At 39.3% G+C, this 21,756-nt stretch overlaps 1 protein-coding gene across 7 annotated transcripts in view; it reads left to right on the forward strand.

Annotated features, from left to right (window-relative positions):
- Positions 1-21,756, forward strand: part of SLC4A4 (solute carrier family 4 member 4) — a 314,923-nt gene that overhangs the window by 107,783 nt on the left and 185,384 nt on the right. For 5 of the 7 annotated variants that reach the window (XM_074344725.1, XM_074344736.1, XM_045506140.2 and 2 more), the window contains exon 4: positions 16,709-16,844. In XM_074344725.1, the coding sequence (XP_074200826.1) occupies positions 16,709-16,844 (136 nt within the window). Of the gene's footprint in view, positions 1-16,119; positions 16,233-16,297; positions 16,450-16,708; positions 16,845-21,756 lie in introns of those variants that run through there. The other 2 variants (XM_045506144.2, XM_045506143.2) reach the window with 2 other exon arrangements.

The raw sequence follows: 21,756 nt of genomic DNA on the forward strand, positions 1-21,756 counted from the left end.
AACCAACATTATTCTGTTATAGCCTGTAGCACAGTGCAGAGGAGGGGCTCAGTTCACAGTCAGTTTTAATAAGAGTTGATTGGATGAATGAATAAATCAAAAAGCTCTTAACACAATGACTGTAATTGTCTGTTTACGCCTGAGTTTTTCCCTCGTGGGATGCGAGCCCACTCAAAGCACTACAGCGTGTAGATGAGTATACGCATCACGTGTGTGTAGTGTGTACATGAGCACGTGGAAACTCATTACAAATATGAGTGGATCAATAGTCTGCCTGACTGGATCACAGACTAACAGATACTTTGCATATTCATGGTCAACCCTTAGTTATCCACGCTATTAAAGGGAGATTGAACAAGCCAAACATATTAAATAACAGTATGCTTGATTTTCTTGGAATTTTTAAGATTATCAAGCCAAACGATGACTATCCGAATCTTGAGAGACTGGAAATTTGGCTGACTTTCTAGGTTCCTCCCTATCCCATGGAATTCTTTGTTTTTCTCTCTATTCTGTGTTTAACAGCATCAAACCTAAAACCCATGTAAATATAGATTTAGGCAAAGCTGACCTGTCCAAAATCACACTTCATCAGGATTGAGAAGGCACATACGTGTTTTGAGCTGTATAAAGACTTGGGCTTGAGTTAGGTTTCCTGGGAAAACAAAAATTGACAAAAGATTTTGAACAGTCATTATGTTACTTTATCATAGTCAGTTTGGTTATGATGAGAAACTGAAAACAATGGATAAAAGTTGGTCACAGTCACCTGGATTCATGTGGAGCCATTGCAAAGCCGTGGTGCAAACATCGATTCAAACCCTCTTCAGTGGACACAGAGAAGACTTCCTTCTCAGACGGGGCTTCCGATGCTCCCAGGGTTGAGTGGTATGGGGTACAGGATAAATATATAATACTTGCCTGAAGCATCACTTTTACTTGAATATTTGGAAGAAATATTTAAAAATTATTAAAAATATTGAAATATTAAAAAATATTAAACATAAATTTATTAACTGTAAGTGCAAAATCCATTAACGTCTTTAGAGTTGAAAGACAAAGCGTGGAGATTTACAGAGGTATTTTGAGGCTGGGTGATCCAGTTGCTCACTCTGATAAGAGTTCTGAAGAACGTGCACATTATACTAAAGGTTTGTAAAATGGATGATTTAAGGAGCCTAGCATAGACATTTTCAACGTAAAGTACACAGTTTTGACTTCTTCACGGAGGACTCTGCAGTTCTCTTTAACCACTTCTTGGGCACAAAGGACGGTGGTAGGATTTTAGCTTCACTTTGTTGCTTGAGAAACCAGTGAGAACCCAGAGCTTCAGAGAGAGATGCCTTTGTGCTTTTGAGAATAAGTTAAATCATGAACTGCTTTATTAGAGCCAGTTGGAGGTAGCATACTGCTGGCAATTCCAAACCATTTAAAAAACAAAAGTTACGGTTATTAATTTTTGAAGACACAAAAGCATGAATCAACATTATAGCAGTGTCAGTATCGCACTAGGAACTGGTTTCAACTGAACTGTGGCAGCAAAATAAACGTTTGCAGATTGTTTTGACAGCATGTCATCCTCTGGGCTTCAGTTTCTTCGCCAGCAGCCTTACTTTTGAAACAAGAGTTGCTGCACTTGAAGTAGAGAAGAAAATCCTCCCTCTGAACATTTCTGGACCTTAGTGAATAACTCTATTTGCAAGCATTTGTAATGTAGCCCTGCAAATGTTTTTAACTGGAACTGAATATGTTGCTAAGTGATGCGCCTCGAAACATCTGCCTGGCATATTGCACTGTGGTGGAAATCAGGGAAGTGAGTCCATAAAGCAGAGTGGTCAGCTGGTCTTCATGGTGGGACAGGCCGTTTTAAAACACAGGTCACATGTGTTTTTACAGTTCTCTAGACAGGGCTGTAAAATGGAAAGGCACTTACTCATCTAATGTACTGAATTGTTGTAAGCATTTATTGACCCCTGACAGTTAGATAGTCTTAAAGATTGTAAGGCTCCTGTGCTAATTTTCATGGGATACTTTTTTTTTAACTTCTAAGATTTTATGAAGGTGTGCATATGTGCTGTTAGTTGGTTTTATTCTTACTTTCCAGGGTACACCCATCACTGAAGTTAGGCACATGCAACCCTAGAAGGTTAATAGTTTACTTCCTGGAGTCAATATCTTTTGTATATTTTTTGAAAGTCATTTGATGAGTTTGAAGAAAATCATTTTCCAAAGCAATTGCATATTCACTTTATACAAAACTCTGCTTCTATGTGTTTGTACACATTTCATCTGACTCTCAAACAGATCTGTAACCCCCAAAGTTAAAAGTGACAAGTTTATGGGCTAAGTTGTTTGAGCTCTGGAATGAATTTAGACAACTCTTAAAAGCCATTCATAATCAGAGGAAAATAAATTAAAACGAGTAGAATGGATGGCTTGTTGAAAAGTAAAGGAATAATGGCTCGATCTCAAGCTTAGTGTAGGAAAAGTTTAGCATTCCTTGAAAGGCATTTGGTAATATATAGTACTTGGTTACTTAAAAAGAGAAAAATAAACATTGTTATTATCAAGATCCTAACATGACTCACTTTCAAAAAGTTTTTGTCAATGGCTAGATATGTTTTGAGATATGGCTCATGGGCCCTTGAAGGGTGCCCTGTGTTAAGAAATACAGTAGAGATAGGCAGGAAGTGGGGAGCACATTATAGTAAAATGAGTGTGGACTTTATAGTCAGTCAGATCTACAGAACTGCATTCCAAGTCTCAGATTCCCTCATGACTAGATCTTGTGATTTGGGTAAGGTACAGAACCTCCTTGAACATGTTTTATTGATGAATACAGAGATAATAATATTTAGGTTATAGGGGTGTTCTTAAAGAGATAAAATGTTCCTAGTTCATGCTATTTACTGATGAATGTTCTTATTAATAAATGTTTCCAATCAAGTGCTCTGACTAATGCAAATATTGCAGTTTATACTGCTTGGTTGGAAAAAAAAAACCAGAAAGCATGTTGAAGACTCTTCAATTAAACCCCATATTAGTAACTCTCTTTTGAAGAGGCTTGCAAGTGGTGATTGATTGACAGAAGAACAAGCAAAAGAAGAAATCTTGTGATCCTGGAAAACTGAAGTATAAATTTTGGAAGAGAAGACTGCAGTGGGTGTGTAGTCCAGTTCACTTACATGGGATTGTATCCCAAATGAGATTGTAAGCCAAGTTACTATTCTTCAAGTCTTTTATCATTTCAAATTGTAATAGATTCAAGATAGAAGAGAAATTCACTTCTGAAGTGAGCTTGATTTTGGCATGTGAAAGAATACAGTTTTTTTTTTTTTTGGACTCAGCTCAGAATCTACTAATTTCATAGGCAAATTAACCAACTGCCATTCATGGCAGGACATACCCACACAAACATTTCAGAAAAATTTTAACTGCAGTTGATGTTTCTGAAGTGAATTCTTGGACATTACCATCCATATGACTCAGATGAATTACTCTGTAGGAGAAAATTTAGTAGCCACTGATTTAATGTCTAAATGATGCAATTTTAATATGTAGGTCTGTTTTGTATTAGTGGCCGGGAAAAATGATTAGAAACTGACTTTCAGAATTCTGTTTAGGGGATTTATTAGGCTGAGATCACAAGTAACCATTAGATGGCATTTTGGGGTGTGATTTAAAGTAGGATTAGATGAATATAATCTTATAAGGACAGGGCGTTGGCCAGTTTTTCTTTGCATATACAAGGCAGAAGTTCAGAGTATATTTAATAATTATAATTTATGTACACCAACAATGAAATCTGTAAAAATATTTGGGCTCTTGTTTTGAAAAACTAAGACTTTTTTAAGGAACATGATCACAAAACATGAATTTTGTCCTACTGTAGTAGAGACTCATACTTCCTAAAATCTCTGTTAGACAACACTAGAGACTGGGTGAGTATTTTTTAGGGCATAATGATCTTCATGTGTGTGTGTTTTGGGTGCAGCTCAGAGGTAACCAATGTTGTATAATACTTACTGAGTGATTCTTGAGTTGTTGATGTGTATGTGCTTTGAAGACAGACACTTACGTGAGGAGAAAAAGCAGATGGTTGTCTGTAGGACCTGTGCATGAAAACTTGTGCTCTACACAAAATATCCCCATTCGTTTCAGCACGTCATCCTTGTGCGCGGCTTAGTGCCTCTCACCGCGTGTTCCTGTTAATCTGTGGACCATCATGCATCCCTTTCCCTTTCTGTGTTTGGAATTCCTCATCCTTATTCACATGCTTTATTCTTCTTCCAGGGATGTCTCAGCTTTTTAAACCATCTTAAACAGTTCATGCTTACTTAGGTCTCTGGAGCTGGTTATGTGCCTTTTCTCTTGAAGTCACCTTCACTGAGGTTTATTTTTGTTGCCACACTTGATGATAAATTCGTTGAAAAAGGACGAATACATATCTTCGTTGTGCAACTCCTTTACGTGGCTGGTGTGTAAATACTCGTAGTCAGTGCCCACTACACATCTTTGACTGAAAAATGGGATATATAAAGGCTGAGAATATTGCCAAGGATTAATAGTCTTTCCCTCCAAGAATGCCAGCTTTTCAGGTTTTTTCAGTCTTTCCATTAGGATATTTGTTAATAGGTGTTGTTTCTCAAAGGAAAGATGAGCTCAAAAGTGATAGAATGAATAGCACATCAGTAGGTCATTGAATACAGTAGCAGTGTCTTGTGTTTCTGGGTAGATTTTGGTGAGGCAGAAGAGCACAGTTCAGTTCCATCATCCATGGATGTGCCTTGTCATCTCTTCCTTTTTCCTGTTGTTACTGTGTGTCAACCAGGTGGGAAAGGTGAGTCAGAGGGTAAAGGGGGATTTGCTCAGTTGGAATTGGAGCTGAGCACGAGATTTAGGTCTTATAATTCTGATTCCATCACTCCACCCATGATTACTGTTTACTCAGGGTTGTGTTGTCTCAAGAAGTAAAATTCCTTGCTATCACTAGGCAGGAGGGCACGTGTAGAACTCCATCTGAACAACGAATGGTTCCTAGGCTATAAAGATCTACTCCCCCTGAAGTTAAAAGAACGAGCCACTGCAGACACCTCATTGATCACTTAGGGGAATTTGCCAACATACCAGCAAGATTTGGAGGGTCTTTATTATCTTATGTAAGCCCTCCTTAAAGTGTATTGAGGACGATCCCCCCTTCCCATCATACTCCCAAAACAACAGTACTTCTTTAATTTATTTTCACAATATTAGGCTTAACGTAAATGAGTATTTACATTTAATATTTGCCTTGACCTATTGACTCTCCTACCTATCCGTAATGAGTTGCTTTTATCTCTATTTGCCCTGGTTTTTCACTCTTAATTTGGTGACTTGATCTTGATTCTCCCTCCTGGTGTCTTTAGATTTGTTGTTTGTATTTGCTGGCTTTGGCATTTGACCTTGGCTTCCTCTTAGAAATTTCAGCTTGTCTCATTTTTCAGACCCAGAGCACCTTCTACTGCCTTCTTAGGAGTTCTCTGTCTCATTCTTTATATCCTTCTGTATTTGAACCCCAGGTATCCCACTTTGCTCGTGGCTCTTTCCTGCCTCTCCACATACGGAGGGTGGCAGAGGGATCTGGACAATTGTCAAGTGAATGCCTTACCTCTACTTTCTAAGGTTACTGAAGCATTTTGCGAACATAGTTCCAAGAAAGACAGATTTGAGCCTATGTAGGTCTTGAAAAGTGTGATAAATTGATAAATGTATTTCTAAACTACTTTAAACTGATTTGTGATGAATCTAAAGAAAGGATTGTCTGAGAAGACAGAGGAACTCTAAGATTTGTGATTGATGTTTAAGTAATTGGAAATTCTGCAGCCAATTAAGGAATAGCCATGTCTTACATGTCACCACAAGCCTTAGAAGTGACTAGACACTTTCTCTGCCTGTTCTTTCTGAATGGGAAGCTGTTACTAATGAATGCCGTTTGAAGTGGTGCTCGTTGACTCTCCTTCTGATGAACCGAGGTTATCTCCAGATGACTTGAAGTGTATAAATTAGACTTTTTATATAAGGGATAAGGAGATGTTGGATACAAAAAATATAGTGAAAACATATTGTGTTGAAAAGAGTGACTTTCTCACTTTTGTTGATATTACTCTGTGAAATCAAAGTCCTTGACCAGCTCACATACACCGTCTGATCTACGTTTTCCATCAGCTTTGTGTGGATAACTTAGAAGGAGGTTTATTTCTGTAACAAATGCTCCTCCCTTCTAAAATATGGTTCTTAAAACTTAGCTGGTTTCATCTTCTTGTTTATTGAAAATGGGTTTAGCAAATCACTGTTGATAATTTGGGAAGGTACTTGGTGAAGCTGCACGAAAACTTATTGTTTATATTAATTATTATAATTCACATTATTCTTGTTATTCATGTGCCATTTCACAAGTCATTGAACTTAAGCTTCACAAGTGGCCTTTAAGATTCCAGCCTCATTTTGAGGTCTTTGCTGGCCAGTGGACATATGTTGCTGGTTGGCTTCAATAATGGAGAGCCTTCTGGGTAGATCAGACAAGGCAAATGAAGCACTATGTTGTCTGAGAACAGTGAAACTATTGATGTCAAATTGGTAGTGTTGGAGGACCTGTTATATATATTTTTTTCTTTGCTGAGAATGTAATTAAGCTTCAGAGAGGTGAGAGATCACTGCCACTAATTTTGAGCAGACTTAAGGCAGAAAAGAGGAAAAGCTCAGTGTAGAATTTTGTTGACGATTCTTATGTTCAGAGTCCCATCAAAATCTTTAGAGCAGTGACGTGTCTGTGGGGAATGTGACTTTTTTTTTTTCTTTATAAAGAACCAGTACCAATGCAACGTGTCCTTGATGCCCCCATTCCCTACTCTTTCCTTTCTTAACGGAATTATGTTCTGAATCACATTTCTCAGTATTGCTATCCAGGAAAGATGGGTAGAAATTTTTGGCAATGTGGGGATGAAGTCAGAAGCCCTAAAGATTCTTTAAAGCTTGGTACCTTTAATTCTTATGTATTTTGAAAGAAAGTCTGCAGGAAGGAGGATGCCTCCTTTTGTCTGTGGAGGCATCTGATGGCAGCAGCGTGGTGGTGGTGACACTAATATTGGAGCAATAAATTTAGCTACTTTGTATAGAAGAGAGTTGCAGTCGAGCAAGTCTGTAGAGTTTATTTTAGGAATCGGGAAGATTTCCTAACGTTGATGAGAATTGAGTCTGACTTTAGAAACCTCAGGGTATAAATTGTGCTGATAATTGTTCTGAGTTGAACCTGGAGAAAATGCTGATGTGTTCACTCTTAAGCAGAGTGATTCATCATATAAACCGTATCATGGACAGCTCTGGCAGGGCAAAGAGAAGTGAAGCAGGGAGGAAGAAATTAAAGAAAAATGGAAGTGGGAACTGGGACACGCATTAGGAACTCTTAGGTCTTTTAGAAACAGGTTGCAGGTGGCCACAGCCGTTGCCATCTTAATTAATGGGTGAGTTACTGTTTACAGAAAGCACCTTACTTTTTCCATGCCACTTGCATGAGGCCCCTCACCCCGTCCCCATTGTTCTGTGCCCATGGGGTTTCTTTTATACCTGTGTGGCTAATCAGTCTGCTAGCTTTCAGAACCATGGCCAGTCCTGTCCTATGGTTCAGAAACGGCTGTTTGAATCCCTAGACAGCAGTAGAGGCAAATGCTTGAGGGTTATGTTTGTTTTGAGCATTTGTTGAGAAAGATAATTGAGATTTTGCAGTTTCAAGTACTGTAGGGACTAATTTGGCATGATTGTCCCCACATTAGCGATTAAAAATACCTTAATAAGTTTGTTTTCCTTATAATAATGACATTAATGTTAATTTTGGAAAATTTGGAAATTGCACATAAGCAATAATTCTATTTTTGGGGATAAAGGTTGTTAACATTTGGCTCTAGTTTTTTTTTTTTTTTTCCTATACACACTATATAAATCAGTAAGCCTTTGGTTGCAAGTGCAAGAAATCCGATTATAACTGGAATAAGCAAAACAGAATTTATTGATTCCCTGAAGGAAGGGTCAGGGTACAGCTGGTTCTTTGAGGAAAGGAATTTGATCTGAACAAAAGACTAGAAGGGAGTTAAAAATAAGAACCCACAATTAATGTTTATGCAGATATGTAAGGCATTAGGTACCTTGCAACCTTGATAAGACAGAGACATCCTGGTGGTTAAATTTGAGTGATAGACATGGTTGTGGAAATTCCTCTTCCTTCCTTGAATCCTTTCTTTTCTTCTGGAAATTCTCTGGCATGTGGTAGGTGTCAAAAGACATAATTTACGTCTCAAGCAGGGGCAAAATGTACTCTGAACAATGTACTGACTCATCACATCCACATTATCTGTCATGATATTCCATCCAGACTTCTTGGTCACCTGCTTTTTTCCTTCCCATTGCTGTGTTGCTTTGGTACCTCAAGTATTGCCTCCTTGGGAACTTCAGAAGCTGACTTGCTTGGCGGGGTATTGTCATTGGCTTGTTGGGCCCCAGTGGCAGTGTCTACAATGTGATACCCTTTCCAGCTGATTTTTGCAGGCAGAAGGCATCAGAGGTGGGATGGAGCCAAAAGGATAAGAGTGAAACATCCCCAGGGGGCCTAGCAGATACTTGGGAGGTAGATTTATCAGTGAGGGGCAGTCATGTGTTATGTAACTGGGGCAGAGTCAGTGAAATTGGGTTATTACTGTTTCTGTGAGCCTATCTTTTCCCTCCAAGGGCTCGTGACTACCCTGCAAACATGGATTAAGTGAAGTGGGAGAAATGATAGGATGATATGGGAGAGTCCAGACCAAAAAAAAAAAAAAAAAATCAAAAAGCTTATTTTCACCATTAGTTCAGTTACTGTATTAGCTCAAGCTGCTGTGACAAAATATTGTAGACTGTGTAGCTTAAACAGCAGGGATTTATCTCTCACAGTTCTGGAGACTGAGAAGCCAAGATCAAGGTAGCAGGTGATTTGGTTCCCCGATGAAGGCCCAGCTCCTGGCTTGCGGATGGCAGCCTTCCCCCTGTGTTCTCACATGGTGGAGAGAAAGAGGCAGCAAGCTCTCAGCTGTCTCTTCTTATAAGGGCACTAGTCACATTATGAGGGGCCCACTCTCAAAACCTCATCTAAACTCAGATATCTCCCAAGAGCTCCATCTCCAAATACCATCACATTAGGGACTAGGGTTTCACCATATGAATTTTGTCAGGGACACAGTTCAGTCCTTAACAGTTACTTAGTTTAGGTCACCAGTGAGGCTGCTAATACCCAAAATGACTGATTTGAATCTTATGTCTTTCTAATAGAGATTCTTGAAATATTGGGACAGTATAAATAATGTAATTAATATAATTGGAATAATTAATGAAAAGCATCAGCAGACCAAAAAGGCTTTGAGCCAATTTTTTTTCAATATGATGTGCCCTGGAATTTCATAGATACATTTATTTGACTGACAGGCCATCACTGGGACTACTTCCTTGTGAACAGCTTAGCAGCGTTTTAGATACACATATGAACACCACTGAAAGCCTAGTTTTAATTTTTCCAACCCACTGTGTTGGCAGAAATTATGAAAGCAAAGGACAGAATAAGTTGAGGAATGTGAGGGCTACCACTTTTTTGTTCTAAAGAATTCTGAATATCTTATAGAAAGGACTTGAGTCCTGATAACATTTTTGTAATATAAACTATAGGTAAATTTTTTTTTTAACATCTTGAAAATGGAAGACTGAGACATAGGTATTTTCCAGAAATGTCTCAGCAAACTCCAGTTTCTGTCACCCCCTTGCTGGCTGAAGCTGAGCTTGCTCTGCTCCTAAGTGAGGGAGTTGGTGGTATCCTGGAATCCAGGCTCTTCGTGCCGTTGACTCTTTTTAGCTGAATAATCATGTCATGGCAGATTAAGGATAATTGTGATAATTGACAGCTTTTCATGTGTGGGAGCTTATTAATACATGGATACCTAAGTATTTTTAAAATTATCCTTCTTAATGACAGCTCTTTGGCTGTTTCACTGTCTTGAAACAGAAAAAGTAACCATCTAATTTACCTGTCTGGAGCCTGCCAGCATGTAAATCAATAGTCATTTTCTGGGTATGTTGAGGTAGAAGTAGGTAGAGGCGTGGAGAAAGTCTACATGATATGTACAGGTCATGCCAATAAAAGTTGGATTCTATAGGAACAGGTTCTTCAAAGCAATTAATGTGAACATGCTAAAACGTAGATGGCTAATAGAAGTTAGCTCTACTCTAACCCATTAAAATGGGATCATAGCTGTTTGTATGATAACTCTTTGGTAGCAAGTGACAGAAAAATTGCCTCAGGTTACTTTAAGCTAAAAGGGAATCCTTACATATGATTGAGAAGTTACTGACTTCAGGCATGGCTGAATCTAGGTGCTTAAGTGATGGAGTCAGGAACATGTTGCCGTCTTGGTTCTGTGTTTTTTATTCCCAGGCAGGCTCTTCCCTTAGGGTTGCACGGTGGCCATCTGCACTCAAAGCTTTTATTAGCATCTTAGCACCTTAACATAAGGAGAAAATTTATTTCCTGGAAGTTCCAACAAAAGTACAATGCTTATTTACTCTGATTGGGCTGGATTAGGTAAAGTGTCCACTCAAAAATTAATTGCTGTGGCCAAGAATTGTATGATATTCTCATTGTCCAGGCCTGGGTCACAGGGAGTGATTCAGCCTCAGTGGACTTAAAAGTATTATAAGACAGTTCTCCAAAGGAAAATGGGGTGCTGTTATCAGAAAAAGAGGTTAGGGGTGCTGGGTGGGCCAGATGCCACTGCAATGCATATATGTGTGTGTGTTAAAGATTAATATGTCTATGGAAATGTATTCATTTAGCTATTTATCATTTCTTATAGTTTTGAATATGAAAGTAAGTCTGAGGATTTTATATATACATTTAATTGTATTTTTTAGAGTACTACAGTGGCCTAATGATTTGATAAATTGTGTAAGTTTTAACAACTGTGGTATCGACCTGTAAACTCTTATCTCAGAAGAGAAATGAATACTTAAAATGTTAACTGTGTAAACCAGTTGGTGATAGCACATTAATAACTTAAAGAAACAAATAGTTATTTCTTTTTATACTTTGGTTTGAGAGCTAAGACTTTACCAGATGGTGGACTTTGACAAGGAGAAAATACAAAATCCAAAAGTCCTCATTTAACCCACAGAAGGGAATTTGCATGTAAACTTGTCAGGCTCAGTATGAATTGTTCATTATGATCATTATTTCTATTAAAAAATTTATTTTGAGGTAGCCTGCAGGGTGACCACAGTGGGATGCTTCGCAGACCAAAAATAAAAGAGTACATTCACAGATTGCCTTTTAGTGGGTAATGAACCAAATGTTCAATTAATTTACTTTTGGGCTCTTTCATATGCCATTATGATTTCTGTCTCTTCTGAAGTCCAGTACATTTACTGTCTGTACTGTTTATATAGAAATCTGCCCCCCACCCCTTTAAATGAGATCATCCATTAGAGTGGTGGCTACGATATGGGCTTGGAAATCACATAAGTGGGTTTGAGATCCTAGCACTTACTAATTGTGTAATCTTTGGGAAGTCCCTTAGCTTCTTTATGCTCAGTTTCCCTGTCTGTTATGAGAGAATAATATAAGAGAATAAAAGTAGTAGATAGTTCATAGGCTTGTGTAAAACAAATGATGTAAATGGAAAACACTTAACACAATGCCTATTACACTGTAACTATTCAAAAATGTTACTTCTTGCATATTACATTTTTATCCATAGCATTTTTCCTATTATCATGTGTTATCTTCCAGCTGTGAGTTCCTTGAGGACAGAGGTGTTATCTTAAAAAAATACTTTGTGTCATTTCAGTAAATACCATACTGTATTGCATGAACTAAAAATTAATAAATATTAATTAAGTTACCAAATGAGAGTATAGGAACTGTGCTTCAGATATGGCTAAGCCCCCCTTCCCCTCATTTCCATTTTGTTACATTGTGTCATTTTCCTAGTTGTGCTTAAAAAGAGACAGAGGATAGAAGCAGAGTAAGAGATCTTGTGAGGAACTGGGGCAGAATATATATTATTCATTCTTTCATTCATTCTCTTACTCATTGTTTCATCCCTACTCTTTTGGGTAACTTCACTGTGCACAAGATAGGCACCAAGAGCAGTTTAGGTAAGAGACGAAAAGCTGCAAAGACAAAGTACAGCGCTGCATAACGACACATCAAGCAGTGGATATTAAATGTCTTAATAGATGTGCACATTAAATGTTGTGGTCCCTCAGGGTGGGAGGAGATTGCATCTAGCAGAGGAAAATAACTTACCTGAAATGCTCCTCCTTTTATTTGTGACTTACTCTACAGGGGCTGGCGACCGTGTTTTGGTGCAGCTTATGTAAAGATGGATTAAAGGGAAGGGTAAAATAAGGACAGTTTTCAAAAGTTAGATATTTTCCATTTCAGAGTTCTTAATGTAAGTTGCTTTGGGCAAGCGGTTATGTTTTTGTGTACTTGAAAATGTCCGAGGTTTACTTAGTTATATCTAATTCATTAATATTCAAAGTGACTATTAGGTGTACGATACAGTGTTGGTCTTTAAGGAAGGTGCGTAAGACACAGACCTCGTTAGACCTAGTTAGAGAGAGGTGGCACATCTTCAAAAGTTAGATAATAATGAACAAACTGTATATTTGTTGGTGCCTCAATGAATAGTTCGGACAAAAAGTATTGTGATGGTTTGAATAAAGGAGGAATTCATGTTTCTGGGAACGGTTAGTATAGGTTATTGGAAAAGATAGAATTTTCAACTGGGCCTTAGAAATTGAGTCAGAATTAGGGAGGAAAGAAAAGAATATTCTAGACAGGGAAAATGAAAAAGATCTGAAAATGAGCGGGTATATTCTGTCATAAGACACTTCCGGGTTCCCGTGGGACACAAGGTTGGACCCACAGATTGGGGCCAGAGTGACATGAAAGGCCAGCTGGCAGTGGGCATGGTGAAGAGGTTTCTTCCCATCTGCCATCTCTGATTGGTGGGTGGTGGCTGCCCAGATGGGTGCGGAGGCCAAGTTCAGGCTCCGCAGGAACGAGTGTGAAGGTGTGGAAGTGACGTCTGCCGTGGGACTGGTGGTGGCAGTGGGTGTGGCGGCATTCCCGTCCCACATTTGCCTTCTTCTTGTTGGCAGTGGGAATTTGGGAGCAGTGGGTGTCCCCAACCCTTGCAGACCATCATGTCATCGTAAAGGTGGACATGGGTCAGAGATAACCACGCTGGTGTAGGATCCTCCAGGAAATTCTGGAGCTACTCAAAAAAGCCAAAACACGTTTTAACCAGAGGACAGAATGAATAAAACAAAGAAAGAAAGAAAATCAAGGTATGTGAGAGGCATTAACTTCGCTTTGATCTACAGGCCTTATGTTCTGACAAAGGTGATTGGATGAACTTGACAGTTTCTCTGTCTCCCTCCTTTCTTCCCTCCCTGTCACCCTTTCTCATTTTTTCTCCAGGTTCTCTTTTGTGATGAAACTAGATTAATATTTACTTAGAACCGTAATCTATTCATCTGTGATGCAAGTTGATTTTCTGATGCTTTCATCTCCCCACTCCCCCTTATGAAAGTGAGGCTGAAGGGGTTTCTTTATTTTCCTCTTGTTCTTTAATTGGCTGTTTCCCAGAATGTACGCACTTGTGCTCTCATTCTTGAAGCCACTTAATTCACTGAGATAAAACATGCAGAACTTTTGACTGTTTTCTTTCTTACCTGATGTATTTTCAACATAGAGGGCTTTTCCAGGCCAGTATCTGTGAGAGCTTTCTTTCTTAGAAGCTAGGCATATTTTATTAGTAAGGGCCAGTAATTTTAAAACAGATTTAAATCTTGTATTTTATCATCATCATCCCATTTTTCAGGTGGGGAACTTGAGACACAGAGATGTTAACTAACTTGCCTCAGGTCACACAGCAAACAAGTAACAGAGTTTGGATTCAGACCCTGGCAGCTGGGCTCCAGAGTCTCAGTGCAGTGCTGTGTCTTGTATTTAGCTCATTTCTTTATCTGAATTCAGGGCCTTGTGCATGCCAACCATGCTCTCTCCCGCTGAAGCTATACCCACCCTCTGTAAAATCTTATCAGAATTGATTTGAAGAGTGGTCGTCTTCTTCCTATTGTACAGTTTATGAAATGGAGTGAGCATCTTTTCTATGCCCAGGCGAATTGTCATTCTCCTCTCTAAGTTTGGATCAGCTGCCAACATTTTATCCTTTGTGCTTTCCATGTCAGGAAATGTCTCTGAGCACTCTTTCAATGGGAAGTTTTTGTTTTGGCCAGACTCACTTCCTCTGGGACATTGTTATCATTCTGGTACAACCACTTGCCTTACTATTTATGCTAAGGAGTTTGCCTTCATTAAGTTTCTCTGACTGTACGTCTGGAGTCTCTCAAGTGGTGAACGGCAGCATCACCTACATTCCTGTACTCAGCTAGGTCTTCTGCAACTCCATTTGTGTTTGCCATAGATTTCACTTCTAGCATTAGCACTTCTTGTTTCTGTGCTGTGCTTCCATCTTTGTTGGCCAACTCCCCCTTTCGATTATCCATGTCGTATAAACTTATCAGGACAAGAAGGCAACACAGCTACTCACTTTGCTGTCTGTGCCTGAACTGGATGACACATGTGGTGACCAGTCACTGACGGACTTTGAAAGAGGCACTGTGATTGATCACCATCATGAAGCACATGTTATTTACATAGTAGTATTATAATATGCAATCACACACATGTTATGTACATATAATTATGTACACATAATAATGTACATAACATGTATTGTGTACATATGATTATATGCACATAAATATGTAATTACATGCTTACATAGTAATTGGTGGACTGAAGAGCTAAAGTTTGTCCTTTAAACAATTACTCACAGTTAATATAGCACGCAGCTGACATTTCAGCTGTGTTGTAGGGGGACTAGTATTACTTAACCAAACTCTGGTAGCTGTAATTCACACTCATCAGACCTACGCAAAGTGAGGGCTCCCTCAATTCCAGACTATTTTATGGATACATGTGTATTTTTCTTTACCAAAATAGGATCACTTTATGCATATGATTCTGTAGTTTTGTTTTTTCATTTAATATATGGTACAGATGTAAAAAAAAAAAACTCATCTTCATGTTTTATGACCACATGGCATTTTATTGAATGGGTTTCGTGTAGTTTATTTAACCAATCTTCCTTTTAAGCTTTTTCTGTTTTTCTCAGTTATAAACTATGCCACAGTGGTCACTTCTGTAGTTACGTCTTTGTGATAACAGCAATTATTTATTTGAAATGAACATCTTTCTAGTAGCAGAATAACTGGCTCACAGGATAGGTACAGTTTTAGAACATTTCCATATTTTTTTCAAATTTCCCTACAGAGAGATCTTCGCTTTTAGGCTGCACCAGCCATGTAAATTAAGAGGTGCCATTGTGTGTGTCCTAAACCCTTGCCAATACTGGGATTATCATTCTTTTTAATTTTTGCCATTTTAATTGGTAAAATGTATCTTATTTTATCTTATTTCAGTAATTAGTTTTGATTACTAGGTAGGGTGAATATTTTTCATGGGTTTATTTCTAGTAAATGTATTTCGATATTTATGGAATTTTATTCTGTCCTGTATTATAGCAGCTTTCAGATGATAGGGATTTTGTGTTTGTTTTATTAGGTTGAATACATACATTTCTACAAATTTCTACGTATGTATATCTGTGTAGATCTGTGTACTTGGTCTGCATTCACGTGTATATAACATTTTTGGTTTTACCTAGGGCTGAGAAAGAGTATCTGTGGCCCTTGGTTTTGTAGCATAACCATCAGTTTCTGGACACTTTCCTTTTTTTTTTTTTTTTTTTTCTGAGAAAGAGAAAATAACCCACGACTTGGGGGAAATTCTAGTTAATTTTTCATTACATGATTTTTCAGGAGACGGAGTCAGGAGGAGCTACTAGGGCATTCAATTATGTACTTGAGCGTATTGGACATTTTTTTCCCCTCAGGTGTACAATGTTTTACTTGGGCTTGTTTTTCAAGGGCACTGAAGTGTGACTAAACATTTTTGGGTACCGCCATCATGTAAAGAAGAGGCTCCGTCCTGTTAAATATTCCTTCAGCAGCTTTGCAGTGAGGCAGCCACGGGCAGTGAGGAGCCTGTGAGGGCTTGAGCTTTCGGCATTGGACGCGGGGAGGGTGGCGGGGGGGTGGGGGCCTGGGAGAAACTCAGGATTGGGGTGCTCTGTTGCCCCCTCCCACTGCTGTGGAAGAAGCGATTGGCTCAAGCTGGTTTCTGTCTAATGCTTTCGGATGGGTCCCTAGTGAGGAAGGAGGGAAGGTCATGCGGTTGGACCTCAGCTCATCTGAGGGCTAAAGGTTCTTCATTGCACACCACCCAGAACCTCAGTGCTGTCCTTCTGGAGGGCGGTGGAGAGCTTAGAACCAAAGGAATAGAGAAGGGCTTGGATTCCTTTTTGTCTTTAGGTTGGGGACAAGGGAGGCTCATCAAGGAAGATGTCCACGGAAAATGTGGAAGGGAAGCCCAGCAGCTTTGGGGACAGAGGAAGAGCTCGGAGTCACACTTTCCTCAGGGTTGTGCAGCCAGTGTTTAACCACAGTATTTTCACTTCTGCAGTCTCTCCTGCCGCAGAACGCATCCGATTCATCTTGGGCGAGGAGGATGACAGCCCAGCACCCCCTCAGCTCTTCACTGAACTGGATGAGCTGCTGGCCGTGGACGGGCAGGAGATGGAGTGGAAGGAGACAGCGAGGTGAGGCTCAGCGGACCGTGTGGTAGCCACCTGGGGAAACAAGGACGGGGCAGGATGCCTGTCTGTGAGCCCCTTCCTCTAACCTGAGCACTCTGAATGACTGATGAGCACGAGGCTGGCTGGATCAAGGAATTAAAGAATTCTCTTTCTTCTCTTTGACATTGACAGAGATTCAGTACACCCTTAATTTCACTGCCGGAACATTGTTTCCTTGGTCTGCATTCTTATCATTTTCACACTTACACAGAATTAGAAGTAAATCTCCACTTATATGCTATGTAATAGTGAAATATTTAAAAGAGATAAACTGAAACACCTAAACAGGATAGCCTAGAGATTTGCACCCACAGTCTCCACATGCCTAGGTATCTTGTGAGACAGTGTCTTACTGATGGCTCATTTCCTGTTAGGAGGGAGGTTGTGAAGACAATAACTCTTACCCATAAACTTGCTATTATTCCAAGTAAAAATCTGTCATCTTTTAAGTACCCAGTGAAAGCAAGTAGAAGGTTCACTTGCATTGGGAATGTTAGAGACTTGTGTTCAATTTCAGACTCTTGTCACCTGTCAAGATGTGTCACACTCAGTTTTTCAGAACTTTGATTTCATCATCAATAATTACTGGATAATAATGCCTACTGCATATAATATATATGTATGCTATATAAGATACATAATAGATAAGTGTAAAGTAAGCTAGATATCTAATTATATCATGGATATTTATATACATACATACACATATATATGGAAATGCTTTGTAAGTTGTTAAGCACAGCACAAATATCTAAAGTTTCATTAATCTCACAATAACAGAGCTTTTCTTCTTTTCTTCCTTTCTATATGTAGATTTGGTTAACACTCTACTCTAAATCTTCTATGACACAAAATCATGTAATATAAAGTTGTTGATATGATGCAGTTTTTGGTCTCTCATTGTCCTTATATGGACAGTCTGTATTTGATCGTCCACAGAGTAATGTTAAATATGCCTTTTATAGACTGTAATTTAATTCAAATCAATTAAATTCAACCAGTGTTTTTTGAATGCCTAGTACATGTTGGGCCCTGTTTTAGGCCCTGGGAACACAGATGTGAGCAACAACTTGTTTCTGCTCCTCCATCTCTGGTGCTCCCTCTTGAAGCCCTTCATTCTTTGCACTTTTGGGGCCTCATTCCATGAGACAGAAATTGTCTCTTATTCCCCTCTCTCAGGACCAATAACCCAGATGTTAAAAGTCCTCTGCAAAGAACACTTTTTTTATATTGAAGTCTAGTCAGTTTACAATGTTGTGTCAGTTTCTGGTGTAAAGCATAATGTTTTAGTCACACATATACATGCATATATTCGTTTTCATATTCTTTTTCATTATAGGTTACTACAAGCCATTGAATAGAGTTCCCTGTGCTGTACAGAAGTAACTTGTTGTTGTAGTAGATAAACAAGATTGTACTGTGTAGCACAGGGAAACTATACAGGATCTTGTGGTGGCTCACAGCGAAAGAGAATGTGACAATGAATGTACGTATGTTTATGTATAACTGAAAAATTGTGCTCTACACTGGAATTTGACACAACATTGTAAAATGACTGTAACTCAATAAAAAAAAAGCTTTAGAAAAAAGAAGTAACTTCTTGTTTACTTATTTTATATATAGTAATTAGTATCTGCAAATCTTGAACTCCCAATTTATCCCTCCTCCTCCTTCCCCCTATCGTAACTGTAAGTTCGTTTTCTATGTCTGTGGGTCTGTTTCTGTTTCTCTGTAAAGTATAATTTTCATTCATAAAACATTATCCAAAAGAAGACTCTAAAAGCAAAGACTTTTATTAGTATCTCCATTTCATTCTTTCTAACAGGAGAAAACAGAGTCAGAATCATAATGGTGCAGCCTGAGTTAAGTGTTGGGGAGACTGTGGCTTTGCTGCTAACTAGCTATTCCATTTTGGGCAAGTCGTGTAGTCATGTCGTCTTCCCGAGCTTGAGTTTTCTGTTCTATGAAATGAAAGCCATACTAGGTTCATCCTCTCTAACATCATGTGTATCTTCTAGCTCTAAAGTTCCATCCCTGTGTATATAATGGTGTAATCTGCTGTGACTAGGAGACCTACCCTGAATCCTACTTTGATCCTAAAATTCTGTGCCAGTGCCCGTATGGAGTAGAATTCAGGTACAGCGCTCTGTTTTTGCTTTCCATCAAATGCAGACTATTCTTTATTTTATATGCCCCCTGGTCCAGGCAATGTGAAGAGATCACAGCTCATTGTATAGGTAATTCAACATTTCATGAGATGGACACAGCACTTTCATTTTAGATTCTTAAAGGTTAAGATGGTCTTGAATACCGTGTTTAAAGACTGTCCTTGGGAGCATGTATGTCATTTCAGTGTTGTCATTGGTCCCTGAGAGAGTATACTGCTGGAGAGGAAGTGTAGTGGGAATGTCCTGTGTACCGGGAAGAGACATACTCACAGAGTCTACACTCTATAACTTCTCCTCTATAGGACTTGCCACAATTACTATTAATCAACCATATATGCGATTTTTTTTTCATTTTGTCTCCCTCGTTACACTAATTCATCTGAAGTCAGAGACCACCATGTCTGTCTTTCATTACTGTATTCCCAGTGCCTTGCAGCACTTGGCATAATAGGTCCTCAGTAACATTTGTTGAGTGTGATTAGTTGAGAACTGATTGCCTTAGAATCTACTGTTCTAAATATAATAATTTCTTAGAAATTTTACATGATTAGAGTTGAAATTCTGTGATAATCCATCTCTTTCTGACTGATGGCAGCTTAATGACAGACCCAAGGTACCCAGCACACCAAGTGTAAAGCCCAAAAGAGGACCTTTGTTTGATGTTTCAGACTAATTCATCAATATGCTGGTGCCATCTGTGTTTAGTTCTCTAGCCCAGACTTCTTGCCTTGTTTGATTGAAAACAAATGTTTGAATGGGCAATAGGCATCTGAGATCACATGTTGGAAACTGAGCTTCTGATCTACCCACCTCATACCTGCTTCTCCTACAGAATTCCCCACCGCAGTGAACAACTCCCTTTTTCTAGTTCCTTAAGCCAGAAAGATTGGAGTCTTCCTTGATGTCCATCTTTCTCTACATCGCTTACTCGATCCATTGGCAAACCCTATCTAGTTTACGCTCAAGAGTTATTCGGATATTCAGAATCTCACCATATCTCACATTCAACACTGTCACTACAGTGATTCAGGTCACCATTATTTCTCATCTAGATTACTGCAAACACTTCCTAATTATACCATCTCCCTGAACCCGCCCTTCCCTCATGAACTATGCCCCGTGATCTCTTTGACCTCACCTCCTACTTCTCTCCCCCGCATCCGCTCTGCTCGAGCCTCACAGGCCCGATCAGGCTGCTGTGTCAGGGACTTCGCACTTGCTCTTCCCTGTGTCTGACATATTCTCCTTGCTGAACTGCTGTACCCCACAGTTCCCTGTATGGCTCATTTCCTCACCTCCTTCAGGCCTTTGTTCAGATGTGACCTTCTCAGTAGCTGCGTGATCTAAAACGGAAACTTCCCCCAAACCTTTCGACCCCTTGTCCTCCATTGTATTTATCCTTTGCACTGACCAGCATTTAACATATTCACATATCTTGTTGTTGTCTCCTCCCAATCAAATTAAAGTGCCACGAGGGCAGGAGCTTTTGGCTGTTCTGTTCACCACCGTATTCCTAGTGCCTACAACTACCTGGAACATAGGCCACAATCAAGAAATGCATCTTTATAGAGTGAGTGAATAGAGACATGGACCCTTAGTTCTGAGTGTGTGACTCCACCTAAATTACGTTGGGAAGTTTGGAGGCGTTGTGCCTCCGGAAATGATTCAGATTTTCGGTGATTTTTGCTTCCTGTAACAGAACTCTGCTTCTGAATGTTTTTACAGCAATTTCTGACTCCCATTTACAATGTCCAGTTTCCAGACATGATAGGGCTATTCCACACCCCCCCCCCCGATGAAAAGCTCTCAAACCTTCTAGACTTGTAATAAAAGTTTACATTTGAAAATGCAGGGTGGATATTTTTCTGGCTAACATAAAATGAAGAATTCCTTTCTTGGTGAAAACCCCAATTAAGTGGGCTGTTTTATTCCATAGAGAACTAACCCACCAGACTTCTCCAGCTTAATGTAGTTTCTGCTGTGAGCCCACATTCCCACAGAACACAACAGAACCCTCTTCGGTACTGTCCCTCTGGATGTTCTGTACTTTTTTCCGTTGACTCATGATTTGATTGACCAAGAATATCCTGCTTGAGTCTCAGCATTACTGGAGTTTTAGTTCTACTTCAGGAAGTTCAGGTTAGCTCTGTGTCTCAAAAAATAAGGAAAGTGGTTCCAGTGGTAGAGAAAATATCCCCATTTAAGTCTCAGAGAGCCACAGTAGTTATATAAAACCATAAACAAGGGAAGTCTTTATTTACGTGAAGTACAGCCAGCTCTACCACCCTCTTCTTTCACATCGTTTCTCTGCTCTTCCCTTTCCTAAAAGTCAGGACTTTGAATTTTCACTGGCACTTCCAATAGAGAGCACAGGTTAAAGACTGTGCAAAGGGTAGAATGATCAGGACTGAGAAAGGCATATGAACAGGGAATGCAGAGAATATTCTTTTTAAAAAGAGTACTCCTAAGTGTGAGGTCATTAGGATACTGACATTCAGTGACATAGCAGTAGATGTAATGAAATATTTGGTATTAGTGAAGAAGTCTGTGCTTCTTATTAAGAATTCCTAGGTGGCTAGGCATTAGCTAATGGATTCATGAAGCAAACCAGTAAAAGAATAAGTCATGGTCCAGCTTTGGTGATGGCCCAAAGCCAGGAAGAAGGGCTATCGCTACCCTCCACTGCTCCAAACCCTTTATTTCTTTGA

The sequence above is a fragment of the Camelus bactrianus genome, chromosome 2, assembly GCF_048773025.1.
Source record: "Camelus bactrianus isolate YW-2024 breed Bactrian camel chromosome 2, ASM4877302v1, whole genome shotgun sequence".
In the NCBI taxonomy this organism is placed as follows: domain Eukaryota; kingdom Metazoa; phylum Chordata; class Mammalia; order Artiodactyla; family Camelidae; genus Camelus; species Camelus bactrianus.